The 15,067-nt window shown below is 37.3% G+C and overlaps 1 protein-coding gene across 2 annotated transcripts in view; it reads right to left on the bottom strand.

Moving 5' to 3' along the window:
• Positions 1-15,067, bottom strand: part of cntn4 (contactin 4) — a 165,484-nt gene that overhangs the window by 99,845 nt on the left and 50,572 nt on the right. For both annotated transcript variants that reach the window (XM_038697795.1, XM_038697796.1), the window contains exon 4: positions 14,445-14,620. In XM_038697795.1, the coding sequence (XP_038553723.1) occupies positions 14,445-14,620 (176 nt within the window). The remainder of the gene's footprint in view (positions 1-14,444; positions 14,621-15,067) is intronic.

The following is a 15,067-nucleotide window of genomic DNA, read 5'->3' as shown; positions in this document are numbered from 1 at the left end:
TTTGGTTGGCAATGATTTTGAACCATACATTTATACATAAAGATACATGTTTGATAGATATTGATGTTGAAAATGGATAAAATATTTCATTTCTTGAACAGAAGAGCTGATGTTTAATACCGATTTGATGCAGTTGCCAATCTTAAAAACCTTTTTTGGATTAAATAGATTTTTTAAAGATATAGATAATTACTGGCCCCAACAATGTTACAGTATGATATGTATGGATACAATAAACTATAATAAAGAGTTTAGGCTTGATTAACCAATGAACAAACTTTTCTAATGATGCCAAGTGACTTCATGATTTTTCCGCATGCATAGTCAATGTGGTTTTTCCAAGAAAAATTTTCATCTACTAATACACCTAAAAATTTTGCTGACGTAACTTTGATTGTTGATTTCAATATTGTTAATAAACAATTTAGTATCTTCTTTTAAATACAGTTTAAAAATAAACTGTATTGTATTACTGAAAATTATAAATTATATTATTATAAAATTAGATTTTTCTATATTGAATTAAAGTTTGTTCATCCAGAACCACTTTGGAGTATATAGTAGAACATCATTAGCTTCTCTCATCAAGGGATTGAAGTGAATGTGATATGACAACATTAGTATCATCTGCAAATAGAATGGGCAATGCAGAATCAGACATGCAAGCAAGGTCATTTATATAGATGAGAAACAGAAGTGGCCCAAGAATAGATCCCTGAGGTACTCCACAACATAACTTAATTCTCTTGGAAGTACTGCCATTTATAGATACATATTTCCTCTCTATTATTTAGGTAGTCGCTAAGCCAATTGATAACAACATCCTGAAAACCATAGCGGTAAAGTTTGGAAATCAGAATTTCATAATCCACTGAAAAATATACCAATTGCAAACATATTGTTGTCCAATGCTGTGGAAATTTTGTAACAAAGCCATATATGTTGAGTGTTGTGAAAATCCATATTGATGTTTATACAGGATATTGTTGTCATTCAGGTGTTTTAACATTCTTACATAGACCAGCTTTTCCAGACTTTAGAGAAGCAAGGTAAAATAGAGATCGGTCAATAAATAATTATTGTTTTTATAAATAATTAAAACTTAGCTGAATATTACTTAGAACTTATTTTGCATTTTGATTGTTTCATTGTGAAAGATTTTCACTTTGTGCAGCTTCATTTTATTGTATTTCATAAATAAAATGTTTGTCAGAGATGGAAGTTCCTTGAGAAAGTTTAATTTTTTTTACTGCAGTTTTGTGCATGCTCTTTGTGTATGTTCTTAAAATGCCTTCGTGCTATGTGAAATATTTCTTATGAATCCGGTTAAGAGTACAGTAATTGCTGCCATGCAATTGCCATACCAGTGCTTTACAACTTCAGAAGCATTTATATTGAAATTTTGAGAAAAAAAATATACTGTGATATCTACAGTCACCAGCTGGGCTTCAAATTATACTGTGATATAAATGTAGGCCATACCACCCAGCCCTAGCTGCTGTTACAATGCAGAATTTTTGCAGTCATATACTGTAAGTATAATCTTGAGGTAGTTTCACTTTACTTTGTCATTTCCACTTTGTGCTACTTGATACTTGAACTCTATTGAATATCAAAGGGCTTACTTACTTATGTCTTACTTTTTACTTGACTACATTTATCAGTTATATCCGCACAAATTTTACATACAAAATATATGATCAGTAAAAAACATGATGAATTGTTATAGCTTAAGCTAAACTGATGAATGATCAAATGACAATGTGAAAACATGTGGCATTATGAAAGGTGGTTGCTTGTAGGGACGAACCCACAGAGAATTATCACCTGAATCTGCTATTGCCCTGAGCTTTATGGAGCTTTATATTGAGTTTCAGCTCTTTGTTTAGCTGTCAGTCCCACAACTTTACTGTTTTGTTTCACTATCACCACTCTGATAGCATCGTTTTCAGCCACAACAGGCAGCTGTTTTCAGAGAAAAAGCTCTAAAAACCCACTGCTCAGCACCACACGGCAGACAGACACAGCTAGCGGCCAGCTGGTGAACATAGTGGAGCATTTAGTAGCTAAAGAGGCAGATATTTCCCTCAGGAGATAGCACAGACCAAAATCAGGATTTAGGATTTTATTAGGATCCCCATTGGCTGAGGCAGGATAACAGAACATTAGCTCTGACACAAGCAGAGTTAAAAAAGACTGCATATTGGACTTATATCACATGGCCAAACACACAATGATAATGTTGCTCTTTGGCTGCTGGATATGTAAATAAGCAACTGTTTGCAACTCAAAACATGATAATATGTCAATATTATATTCACAACTTGTTTCTGCTAGCCCCAAAAATATTTATTGCAGGTTTAACAGCATATAAATGCCCAACTTATAAAAGTGTTTATAAAGAAAAGAAAGACAGCTATGATGTCGGAAGATCTAGATTTAAGACGCTTTCTTGAACTTTATGAAATATACTGAATTCAATCTGAATTAAATTAGGCCATCTATTTTTAAAACTTGTGATATTTTACAATTTTCTATTTTAAGCAATGGTTAAAATGATAAAGATTGCTGCGATCAGCTGATTGTTTTCTTGATGACAGACTTAATGATGCTGCATATGCAGCTTCCAAAAAACATCTTCCCTCATATTATTCTCTGTTGTGCTGCTCTCATGGTGTCTCCTCTCCTCTCCAACAACAATGAATCGTCAAACAATCAAGATTAACGTTACATTAACTAGATTCATTTCAGAACTGGGTTAGAGTTGAATATTTTAAATATAACCAAATGTTGCTTCTAGAGCAGCAACAGTAATGTTTATAACAGCAAAGTCACTATATACTCTCTATATACCGTTGCTATATATACGCTTTGTACGAGTTTATATGTTAATGCTTATTGAACAGATGTCTTGGCTTTTTACTTTTTATTGCACTACATAGCTATCGACATCACCAGCAGCTTCCATGCTTTAGAAACAGTGTACAACAGCTATAAGCAATTACCCCCTTTAAAAACATTGAATCTGAGCAGGAACGCAGTTCCCTCCCAACTTTTACTCCCATGACGGCGTTCCTGTGCATTCCCCCATCGCTATTCATAGCTTTTTAAGAAACAACGCTGTCTGGTTATCTCTTAACTGTCACTCAAAGGTAATTCATCTGTGTAGCAAGGCTAATTGACTTCTCTGTTATCAGTTGGGTTTATCTCTGGTTGGTGTTGCTTATCAGAGATCACTAAGGAGAGCTTGTAGCTCACATATCTGCTCTGCTTTCACTTGACCTCTGCACCTTTTTCTACATGAATTATTTGGCTGTACATCTGTCCTTTTTCCACTCTTGGAAGTACAGTAAAAATCTACAAATAGGAATACAGGCTTTTCTTAACCAAACACATTGAACTGATGGACAAAATACAGTTTTTTGCGACTTGTCAAAACAAACGGGCCACTCCAAAATGGCGATAGAAGCTTTTTTTGAGTGGCCCCACCACTTACTTTCATCTGAAAGCGCGATAGAAGGTTAGATAAAAGCACCTAAGCCTCCCCAAAATACGAGCCTATAGAACAAAGTAGACAAGAGCAAGAGACATCTAAGGTAGTGAATTTATTCCAAAAAAAGTCTTTTTGGCATTATTTTTGGATGAGATCAAAGCTGTGATTGTGAAGTGGCGATGTGTACTTCACTAAAGCCACTGATTGTCCCTGTCCACATCCACAGACGTGGCCTCACCCGTGCTGAAAGCATGGTGAAATACAGGTAAAAATCCACTGCCCACCCCACCACTATCCATCCACTGTCCAGCGAAAAAAGAGCAAAAGAAGCATTGTTGTCAAAAGGGCTTGAGGAGAGCGCCAAAAAGAATAATTTACATTATGGTAGAACTTCAGATGCAGGGCAGAAATCGTGGGGGGCTTGACCAAAGGCATGCCTTTCAGAGCCCACACAGCTGTGCACATGCATGAAAGCACACAAGGGACATCTCAAATAACTAATTCATACTGTATATATAACTAAATGTGTCACATAGAGGAACAGCAGCAAATATCCTTCAAAATTTTCCCTATAAATTATACAATAGTGTTTTCTACACTAAGCTTACACAAAAGCTCCTGTGTTATTTTCAAAAGGGAAGTAGCTATTAATGATTACAAGCCTCCAAACAGCTAAACGTGATGTCCTATCAAGATCCTTGAGCGTGCTTTATTGCACACCTTGGCATTACAAACAATGATCCAGATTAAACTGATGATCCCCTCCAACACATATCACAATATGAACATATAACTTCAACAAGCCTGTCCAGCCGTGACAATTATTTTCATTATAACCTGTGACTCCTTAAGGATGCTCTTTGTCTTTAACGGGAGTGTAGGTAATGCATGTGTTTGTACAGCTTGTTAGAGAATATAATCCCATGAAGGTAATGCTTTGTTGAGTTTATGTTTATGGTGCTGTTGAATTGTATAGCATATTTGTTCTACCCTTACTGAAAGAAATGAGGTGGACAAAATATTAGAAAGAACTTTCAGTTTAATACAATTCAAGAGTACCACATTATAACCTTCATGAAGGGAGGATTTATTACAGGAATGTTATATTAGAATCCATTAGCTTCAGCTACTGTAGGTGTACTTCATAAACTGGCAACTTATATTTAGCTCAATCGTGATTCATCCCTCAAGTAGAAATTTGAGACAAGCTGATGCTTGCACACATCTAAACATAAAATCATAGACCAACAGTGTTCATTTCCACGAACTCAAGTGCATTTACCAAATTACAGTGTAAATGACCATCCATTTTACCATACCCTAATAACAACAACAACAACAATAGTAATAATAATAATAAAACTATAATACCAGTCTTATTGCTTGTGGAATTAAACCAAACTTCTGTTTATAGATTTTCAATACAGACGATGTAAAATGCATTCCAGATGTCATTATCTTAAAAAAGTCACACAGTAGCGGGTCTCCACTGATCATCATAAAAGCCTTTTGAGGACTTGTTATGCTTCACAAAGGATCTCTGTGTTTTGCCAGCATTGCCCAGTATTCTATGTTCATAAAGCTGAGGTTCTAAAGAACAAAATGACAATGATAAACAATAATGTAATTTAACATTTTATTAACTTTCTCAGACTTGACAAAGCCCCTTTAGCTGATAGCCACAGCATATTCTATACGTTTTAACGAAATGTCCTCCCAAGATCAACGACAGCATCAGTCGTTTCAATAAGTACCCCAAAATAACGGGATTATGTTCAAGTGACATCGCCCTCTAGTGGTTATGACAGAAGCAAAAGCAGTTATTATAGAGAGACAAAGTCAGCGTAGGAAGGCGGTTGGAGTGGCGCATGACCAGACCACATATCTATTATTGTAACCATGACAACAAACATCTCATAGTAAAGTAAAGTAGTAATTTTAATTTTAACCCAAACCATGAGGTTTCCTGTCATCAAAAACAGTTCCTTACTATTTGTTGGTCTGGGTGTTATGTGTCTCAAAAAAATAGAAACAGTAAATCTTAAGTAGTCCTATGTTATGTCACGTTATAGCAGGAGCTCAATAGAGATATCTTGATAGTGTACTGCAGATAAAAAGTAAAAGCCAGAGTACACCCATTAGCTATTTACACCTCATTAACCAAGTCAATATACACACTCTACATTATCACAACAGCTGAGAGGAGTCTAGAGGATTTATTTGCATTTATATGAGGTATTCATATTTCCCCTCCAGGCTTTAAAGCCTACTTTGGTGACATGAGGAATGTTCACGCCTATATGCCTATGGACTTGGCAAAATATGCGTTTAGCTGATGAGACAATATATAAGTAACAAGAAAAATGTTTCAAGGCAAGCTCCATTTTCAGCTGGACCTTCTTTACATCACTTATATTGTAATGGAGTCATGGAAACTTCAACACTTCTTCAGTGCCACCAGTGTAACCCACACTATAATTCCAATATTGAATATACAGTCTGTACATCAGTATGAATTATGGGTGTACATCTTTTACATAATCACTGATATAGAATCAATAGACATACTAATCAAGGGCAGCGAGTATTGAGTGGGAGCACCCACTGCCCATCAGTTATCCTTGCCGCAGGGGGTAGACAGCCACAGCCCTCACGAGGAGTAGCATCATCCATCAAAAGTTTGTGACACAAAGAGGAAGGCTGAAGGATTTGGAGTCCCGCCAATTTCAAACAACCTTGAAGGCGTCCTGGAGCATGTAGACTAACAAGTGTTAACAGAGGACTATCATTTTTCTTGAGTTTCTTTGTAAAGTGTGTTTACTCTTATCTACAAAATATAAAATCAACATGCGGGTTTTCAGTTGTTTTTAGCAAGAGTGTGAATATGAAATTCATATAAAGTGAATAGCATTATTATTTCATAAAAGATTTTTAATTCCAATTTAGCTGGAAATGTATGATCCTCTTAAATTCATGCAAAACGCCTATTCAAGGCATAACCAAAGTAAATTGAATGTAGTTCTTCAACAATTTGGAGTATGGCTTCTCTGAAAGATAATACTCTGGAGTGTCTAACCCAAAAGTCAGAATGTAAGTGCTACTGGAATTGATTAATATAAGTTAAACACACTAAAACTAATATATTTTTCATTTCTGCTTGAAAACGCTTGCTTACAAATGCATGCAGACAACTACTGTATAGCTGGGACTTATTTGCTGGAAAACACTGTAGGACCACAGGATAAAGCCGTAGCTAGACCAAGTTTAAATTTCATACCAATACCATGACTATTTTACACAGGTTTCTGTCCTTAGCGTATTTTTTCTAAAACAGCACCGCCGTAGCTCGACGCAGTTGTGTTTTTTTGCTGGTAGATCATGAACTTCCTACTTAAAGCTGGATATCGTTATTTTCAGAATTTTATTGGCTACACGAAGTGCCAGTCATCGGCACAATTGCTTGCAATTGGCTCGGCCTACCGACGAAATAACAGGGGCTGGCCTTCCTTACAGCGCGGGCTCTCGTTTGCTATTGAAGGCCGTGAAAGGGATTTGGTGTCACTCGAAAGGTTAGAGTTCAGCGGCTAATTTGAATACAATATATCATAGTTGTTTATATTCAAATCGGCGTTATTACGGTTATAATGACGTACGAGCCACGTCTGCCGGCAAATATGAAACGATGCGGCAGCAATCCCTGGGGATTTATTGATGGAATAATGTGTTTTGGGCTAAATATTTTTACTGAATTGGATCATCTGGACCTTTGACAACGTAGCAAGACCATTTTTGTTGAAATATAATCGATCGGTGGATTACTATGAGGCTTCATAGGTGTGTCGCGTCAATTTTGCTTGTACTGGCTGGTCTGACAGAAGCACTGATTGTACCCGCTGTGGTGATTGTATCTTAAATGGTTTGCATTGGTCGAATCACTAGGATTTTAGCTTTCAAATGGTGTGTCATATGAGTATGAAGTTAACATAGCAGTTGTGTGCACAATACCGAAAGCTGCCGCCAGGACCTGAATGGAATGTTAAGAGATTAAGACCTACATGCAGGTCTGAACGGAAACAACACCATTAATGTGCAGTGACAATGCATTGTGATTTCAACAACACAATTGATGCATTTCAGAAAGGATACTCACCAGGAACAAGATTAAGACAGTGCAGATGCCTATTTAATTAAAGAAATCAGAAGTCAGAATTCCCATAAACCACGAGCTAAATGACTAAATTAGAAGGCTGAGCAAGTTCAATGAACAACAATGCTCTCCTGAAAACAGGAACTCCTTCTCTCACTCACTCTCAGGATTTGATTATCAACTCAGTTCTAAATAATAATAAAAAAAATTATATATATATATTTGAGGTTTATTCCAGTTTGGAATCACTCCTTCATGTGTGAAGTTAATGTTCAAATGCATTAGAACGTTTTGAACTTGGTGGATTTTACCTGATCTATGTGCCACAGCATTAAAACATTCAAAGCTCTCGACATTTTTCAGCTAATTCATTAATGATTCAGGTAAATTAGTAAACCTTTTTAAATTAATTGTTTTAATGTAAAATCAGGGCTACTGATAACCCTCACCCTAACAAGCTTTTCCATTCTGTGTTTCTGTCTATATTGCTGTGATTCCATGGTGCTTAACGTTTCCCTGTAATAGTGTAATACTGAGCAAACTCCATCCTCTGAAAAAGAGTGTGAGATGAGTATTTAAAGAGAAATTGAAAGCTGTAGAACTAGACTAGTAAGTAGACCTTGAATTAAGATTTAGTTTTTTGTCAAAATATGTGTGTAGTGATGACAACATGAGGGACTGGACTAGGTGCTCAAAAGTGTCACTAATGGCTCATAAAAAAAAAAAACATTGTTGATACAGTCAAACATCATCACTGTGCAGAGTGTGTTCATTTGTTGTTCTGTCTTTGTTTTTTGAGGCATAACACTTACACACAACAATATTACACACATGTGACATATTATGGCCTTATACCATGATGGGGCTAACACCTTAGCATACACTTGGCTATTGACACATAAAGAGCCACATTAGCATTCATTTGAAGTCATATTTACGGGCACCTGATGAATGTAAATCTATTATTCGCTTGCCTTTATTTTGTACAAAACCCATACACAGACAACTGTGCTGCTGTACACTTTGCTGTAGCTGTTCATTGAAGATGACATGAGAAAAATGTATCACCTGTAGAAAAGAGATCTACTACCTGCCTTTATTTATAAGGGATGATTAACCAGTCCACTAGAGCAGGTCACAATTAATTGGTGTTCTGTCCTTTCACTCTAAAACTATTGTTTGGCCTCCTTCCCTCTTAAAGGTGCTACAGGACTCTTCGTTCCAGGACTAATGTCTTCCCTTCAGCTGTCACCTTGCTAAACTCCACACCACAGTGATTGACCCCCACACAGCTTCCTCCAATGACTGAACTTTTTCTATCCCCTTCGGGGCCCCCTTTTACTACCCTGCATTACTCTTCACTTTACTGCTTTTTGTAAACTACATTTCATTGTCTAAATACTTGTACTCTGTGCAATGACAGTAAAGTTAAATCTAATCTAATCTTATGTAAACAATGAAGTTATATGGTAAAGAGGAATAACTTACTGTCTACAAAGATACTTCTTGTTAGTACGGAATTTGTTGACAGTGAGAAAAATATGGAATATCAACCAAATTATTCTTTAACAATAACAGCCAAAAACATTTCTATTTTGGTGTGTTTTTATATGAAAAACATTCCTTTTATGATCAAGTGTAAAATTTGACAATCTTTAAATCTCTTCACTTTTCACTTTTCAGGTGTAGAAAATATACATTTTTATAATGATTACTTCCATTTTTGCTCTGACAGCTGTTAATTGTCACTGGGCTTATTGGAGGTAGGCTCAAAGTCTGTCTTCTGTCAAAATCACAGTGAAATTACACATAAAACCAAATCACCATTACCAACCAAAAGTTCACATTCTTATTAACTGGAGGGATGGTGGATGGGTGCTGAAACACCACTTGCACCAAAAGTGTGTACGGTGTCTATTTGACTGGTAGAAAAAAAAACATGTACCTTGGTTTGTTTAAATTTCTAGAAAGAATTACAAGACACTTTCCAGTAATACCAGTTGCCCTTTAAAATATTCACTTAAACCGTTGCCATTCAATCATGCTGTGGAGTTAATAAAGCTGTACCAAGAGTAATAAAGAAGATAGATGACACTCGGTAATACATGCGCACCCCGACTCTGTGACAACAACTGAATGCCGGTAAGGTCAGAGCCCAACAATTGATGGAACTGTCATCAACCTATCACAGTGGAAATCCACCAACGAAATCAGATCGTAGATTGACCTCTCACTCGTCCAGGGGACCAAACAAATGGCCTGAGACATATTGGTGGCCTTGTCCCCAAATGCTAAACCTCAGAATCTAATCTGAGCCAGCAATCACTCAGCTGCTGTTAATGTCATCATTTATGCCTGTCCGATAACGGGCACATATAGTAGGCAATTATTGACTTCCTGCTGCTTTCGGAATATGAAGTCCAGAGGCTGTCAGTTACTCTCATCAAGATCAGTCAAACAATCTATCATCACAATGGCACGAAATTGCTAAAATCTGCAAAACTGATAGTGTTGAATTTGCATCTTGGAATGTTGTTTTCTTTAGTTTGCCTCCCTTTGTTCTTTGCAGTGGTTGAAAATAACGCACATTGGGTTTACATACTACAGCCTGGTTAAGCTGATCTAACGAGCCAGCTGGCTCAATTAGTAATATTAAAGTTAAACTTCTAAAAATCAAAATTTGATAACTAATTTAATGAGCCATTCGCAGTTTCACTGTACCAACTATTTGTACTTAGACTTGCATGCCTTAAACATACACTACATTTTCTTGACAGCTATAGATAAGGATAGATTTCTTATTCATTTTTACAGATTAAGATTTTACACACAAACATGCACTGTTATAGATTAAACTACCCAAAAGCATAGTAGTGAAAATTCATTTCATTTAGAACAGCCATAACTATGAGGAAAATATCATAATGTAGTACACTAAATGGAGCTATTCTGCATTAGGATATAACAAGATTTTTAGTTTAAATGTTTAAGCATATTTTGCTGTTAATACTTCTGTTCTTCAGCTTAAACTGGACTGTTTGTGACAGATACCTTGTTGCTGGCACATTTTTCCGCGCTCCAGCTTCAGCCCTTCTCCTCAGGTTGGTCTCTGATTTCCCTTCTGCTCTCTGATTTTTGTGCAATAACCCTGTTGAAATCCTGTACCAACAGAATGCCAGGTGTTGTGTTGACCAATGAAATGATCTCTTCTTTGCTGCAGGCAAGTTCACTTTACGTCTTACGAGTGTCCCTTACATGTGGTTAAATATATTAGAGTGCAAGCATACAGTTTGAGAAGCACTTCAAATCAAAGTGCAAGCAGTGGATTTTTGAGTGCAAGGTTTTTTAAGGAAAGCATTACAAAATGTGAATGTGAAATCAATAAGTCATGATTTCAAATTGAAAGATCACGCTCTTGAATAAAGATTGGAAAAAACGCCCAATATCTCTGTTGGTTGTTCAATACAAGTTACATACAAGTTACATAACGGCATTACGTGTAATCATTTGATCTATTGTTAATACTAGGGCAAATTGCCCTTTAGGTGCTGCGACCTATCAGCTTGACTCTCCCCTGAACCCTGAGACTTTTGCCCTTGTACCCAAGCCCTGTCCATTGCTTTCACCCTCAGCTTCCAGTGATGCTCCTTGACCACCGGCCCCACCCCTTGAAAAATATCTCATGCCAAGAGTGGACGTCCAAGCAATTTTAAGGGATGTGATTAAAAGGTGCATGGCACATATCCAAAAAGCAAATACATACACACACAACTCCCATATTATAGTTCAGTAATAATAATGTAATGTTTATTTGTATATTAAAGTCATAGTAACGCCCCCCCGTCCCCGCAAAGATTTTGCAAACAAATATGGTTGTGAAAAGAAAAATATATTTTTATACTATACTATATAAAATTTAAAGAGTAGAAAAGAAACAAAAATTAAAACTTGACTTAAAAATTGGGTTGTTGACAGTAGATATTATCTATCTGTTCTTTATACACAATGTTGTCTATTATGCCCTCCTCATTTCCTTCGATAAGAACTTTGAATATGTACACTGTTTCCCCTGGAGAAGGCTGTGATGAGCTGGCATTGAGCAGACACAGGCTGAGGAAGGTAGATGCCAACTAGGTCATTTTCCTGTCCATGATCTTTGTTTATTGTAACTGAGAAAGGCAGCTAGACAGAGAATTGTCACTTGACAAAAGTGAAGGGAAGCTCATCATTTCTGTCATGTTGGTAAGAAGACACGTTGACCCCTGTTTGTCCCTAGAGAAATCTCACACTCAACCAACTTGTCCATCATCTTTTGAGTTTCATTTCATGGTCAGGCATTCCAGATGGTGTCAATGAATTTAGGAACTTAAAGCCCCCCTCCAGTGGATTTTGACATTTCTATGATATTTCATATTTCATTTCCTTACAATGTTGATTACCCACATAGTTCGCCAAATATATTTTGACAAATAGCTTAATTTTGTGCTCAAAGTTGCTTAGTTGTTATAACAGGGTTGTGATGTATGACTATAGTAATTCCATAAGTCATACGTCATTATCCAAGCTTGCGCAGGCGCACTGTCATGCCTCCTTAAAAAACTGTCACGCCGTCACGCCTCGTTAAGTCAGAGCATCAAAGCGATAAACATCGTTATGAGCTAACCAATTTATTATTAATTTTTATTATTTATATTTAATTTACTTACAGTAGGTATGTCTTTCTGTGTCTGATTGTTGGTTTGTCTTTCTAGTTTAGTTAGCTAAGTTCACAAAGTTGTAGTTAGCCGGGTGTAGTGTGCTGTTCATTTTCATTATGGAATTTGTGCGTGCGGTGTTGGAGGACAGATGACAGAAAACGCGTTGCACTTTCACCTGCCACCGTCTTATATACAGTCTGCAACATGCATTTTACTGACGGCCTTTTTACCAATACATCAGCGGAGGTACCCCCCGCACCTCCGCAGTAAAGTAAGCGCACCATAAAACGTAGTGGGAGTTATCGTGTGCAGTGCGTGACAGGACCATCGACTGTATGATTGATAACAGGCTGATACTCGCACATTAGTTTCTATCATGGCTAAGTAATAGCTACTCCTGCCAGACAGTAAAGTGGACTAAACTTTACAGTGTTGTGATGTTAACACAGCATATCATTAGCGAACACTCCATCACCAACCCACCCAAAAGTTTTGCCAGCAGTCTGTTAAAAGACTCTTGGCAGGATGAGTATCACATTGCCCCTGAAGACTAACCTAGTACACCAACATTAACTTCTCAACTTCAACACTCCTGATTCTTAAAGGCATTTCTCCCCTTTCAACCTGCATTGCTGATACTGGAGATGTTCTGAATGATCTACTACAGATTCTCAGGGCCTGAGCTTGTAATACATCTAAATTTCTTCAGGTTTGATTCTGCTGCTGACATATATATGCTACACACCCAACTTAAGTCAAATCTCATGAGTGCCCAGTATGTTTTATAGAGCTAGAGAGTATGGAGCTGCTCTACTTGCTCTCCACTCTTGTCCTGGCAGGCAACAAAGTATATTGATGACCTTTTTACATTTGCTCTCAATTTTATCTAAATGAATACTCCATGTGAGCTTGACACAGCAGGGTACACACACTATCTTGCGGAGTACCATTCTCCACCTGATATGCACCGGTGTATTCTGCACCTACCTGTATTTCCCTGTAAAATAAAAAGTTCATTACCCAATTATATGCTCTACAACCAATACCCAATGACTTCGGCTTAATAAGCCCTTCTTTGTCTATGAAGGTTCTCAGTCATCCAAGTCATAGTTATCCAAAGAAGTAACCCTGACCCTAACCCTACTGGTCATTTCAGAACTGAAGAAGTCTCTTGGATGAGGGACGAAAAGTCTTCTAGTATCTTCAACCAAGTCCAGTTGCCCTTGACTTTAACCTTCTTTGGAAGCCCTTCTTTCCAGAGCATGTGCTTTTTCTACATCAAAGAAGACAGCTAACAATACTTCCTTGTTGGTCTGTGCTTTCCTGTTATTGCTTGTTTCCAAGCTGAAGGGAGTTGGCCAATATCCTAAGATCTATTAAACAATCCCAACACCATTTGTTCTTCTTCTTTGGTGTATATTATTATTTAAAGCAGCTTTAAGTTAACTTTGGAATGCTGGATTCTTACCTGACCTACATTGTGGCATTTCTAATTTCATTTACACCTGCAATGACTGATTTATTTTGGCTACTTGGGGGCAGCTAGACATTGCCATGTGACATAAGATGAGTTTGACTTCATGCAGCGCTGCGCAGTTGCTTTTCTCCATCTGCACAAAGTTGGAACCATCATCGTTCTAAGCTCACAGTCACCTGCAGCTCACATTTGGCTATCAAGTCTCCAATGCTTTCACCGCTTAAATTATCACATTCTTTTCACATTGTCATTTGACATATTGTTAATATAAACATTTCAATTGCAGCAGTTTAAATTAATTGGTTATTTAAAAGTAAAGAGCAGTAGTATATTAGCAGTTCTATTACATACCACAAAGAAGCCTTGATTTGAGCTTCACTTCACTTGGACTTTTTTTTTAGGTTTGTGTTTGATCTGCAGTCATGACTTACCAAGTAAACTCTAGTCAGCACACATGCAGTTAATAGTTCCCCAGAGAGATTTTTCCATATTTATCATGCTATCAAGCAGAGCCCACTATGTTATCCTGGAGTGCGCTGTCTCTTTTTTTTTTTTTTTGCTGCATCTATTTCAGTGTGGAAGCGCCGAAGCCACAAATGTTTGCCCAGAGAGACAGAAAAAGAGACTCACATGCAAAGGTTAGACTGGCCTCTCGGCTGACGATGGTCCCGAAAGAGTTAGAGGCGAGGCACTGATACGTTCCAGCATCTTGGTCTTTGTTCAGTTGGCTGATTCTGAGGTTGCCTCCAGAAAGGCTGTAGTGAGATCCAGATTTGGGACTGATTTCTGTGCTATTCAGTTTCCACCTAAAATAAATACATGGAGAGAATTAATATGGAAATGAACAAATTCAACGTTGTACAGTATAGACTGAGGCAATGAAAGCATTCCAGACTAGCAGAAAAAGAACATGATCTGTCCATTTGATTGTTTTCAACAGGAAAAACATAAATCGTAGACTGGGCCCAGAAATCATGCCCTCCAGCTTAGTGTTAATCTAAGCAGCAGTGAACCACTGTGGTGCCAAGGACTTGACTCCCTGCAAATAGATAGCATTGCAGGCCATCCATCTTGCAGGCCCCAGTCAAACCGCATAAAAATGCTGCTTCATCATTATGGTGCGACAATTAAAATAAATGCCTGCAACCTTGCCTTTACACTTATGCATTCTAGACGAGTCCATATGATAATCATTCGTGTTAGGGGTGATCAACAAAGGGTATAATTCACTTAAAAAGGCCAGAGATTCTCCA

Source organism: Micropterus salmoides, unplaced genomic scaffold (genome assembly GCF_014851395.1).
Source record: "Micropterus salmoides isolate LMB-PRFRI ecotype aquatic unplaced genomic scaffold, ASM1485139v1 Ms_hic_scaffold_4, whole genome shotgun sequence".
NCBI classification, from domain to species: Eukaryota; Metazoa; Chordata; class Actinopteri; order Centrarchiformes; family Centrarchidae; genus Micropterus; species Micropterus salmoides.
This window is presented reverse-complemented; position numbering and strand designations above follow the sequence as displayed.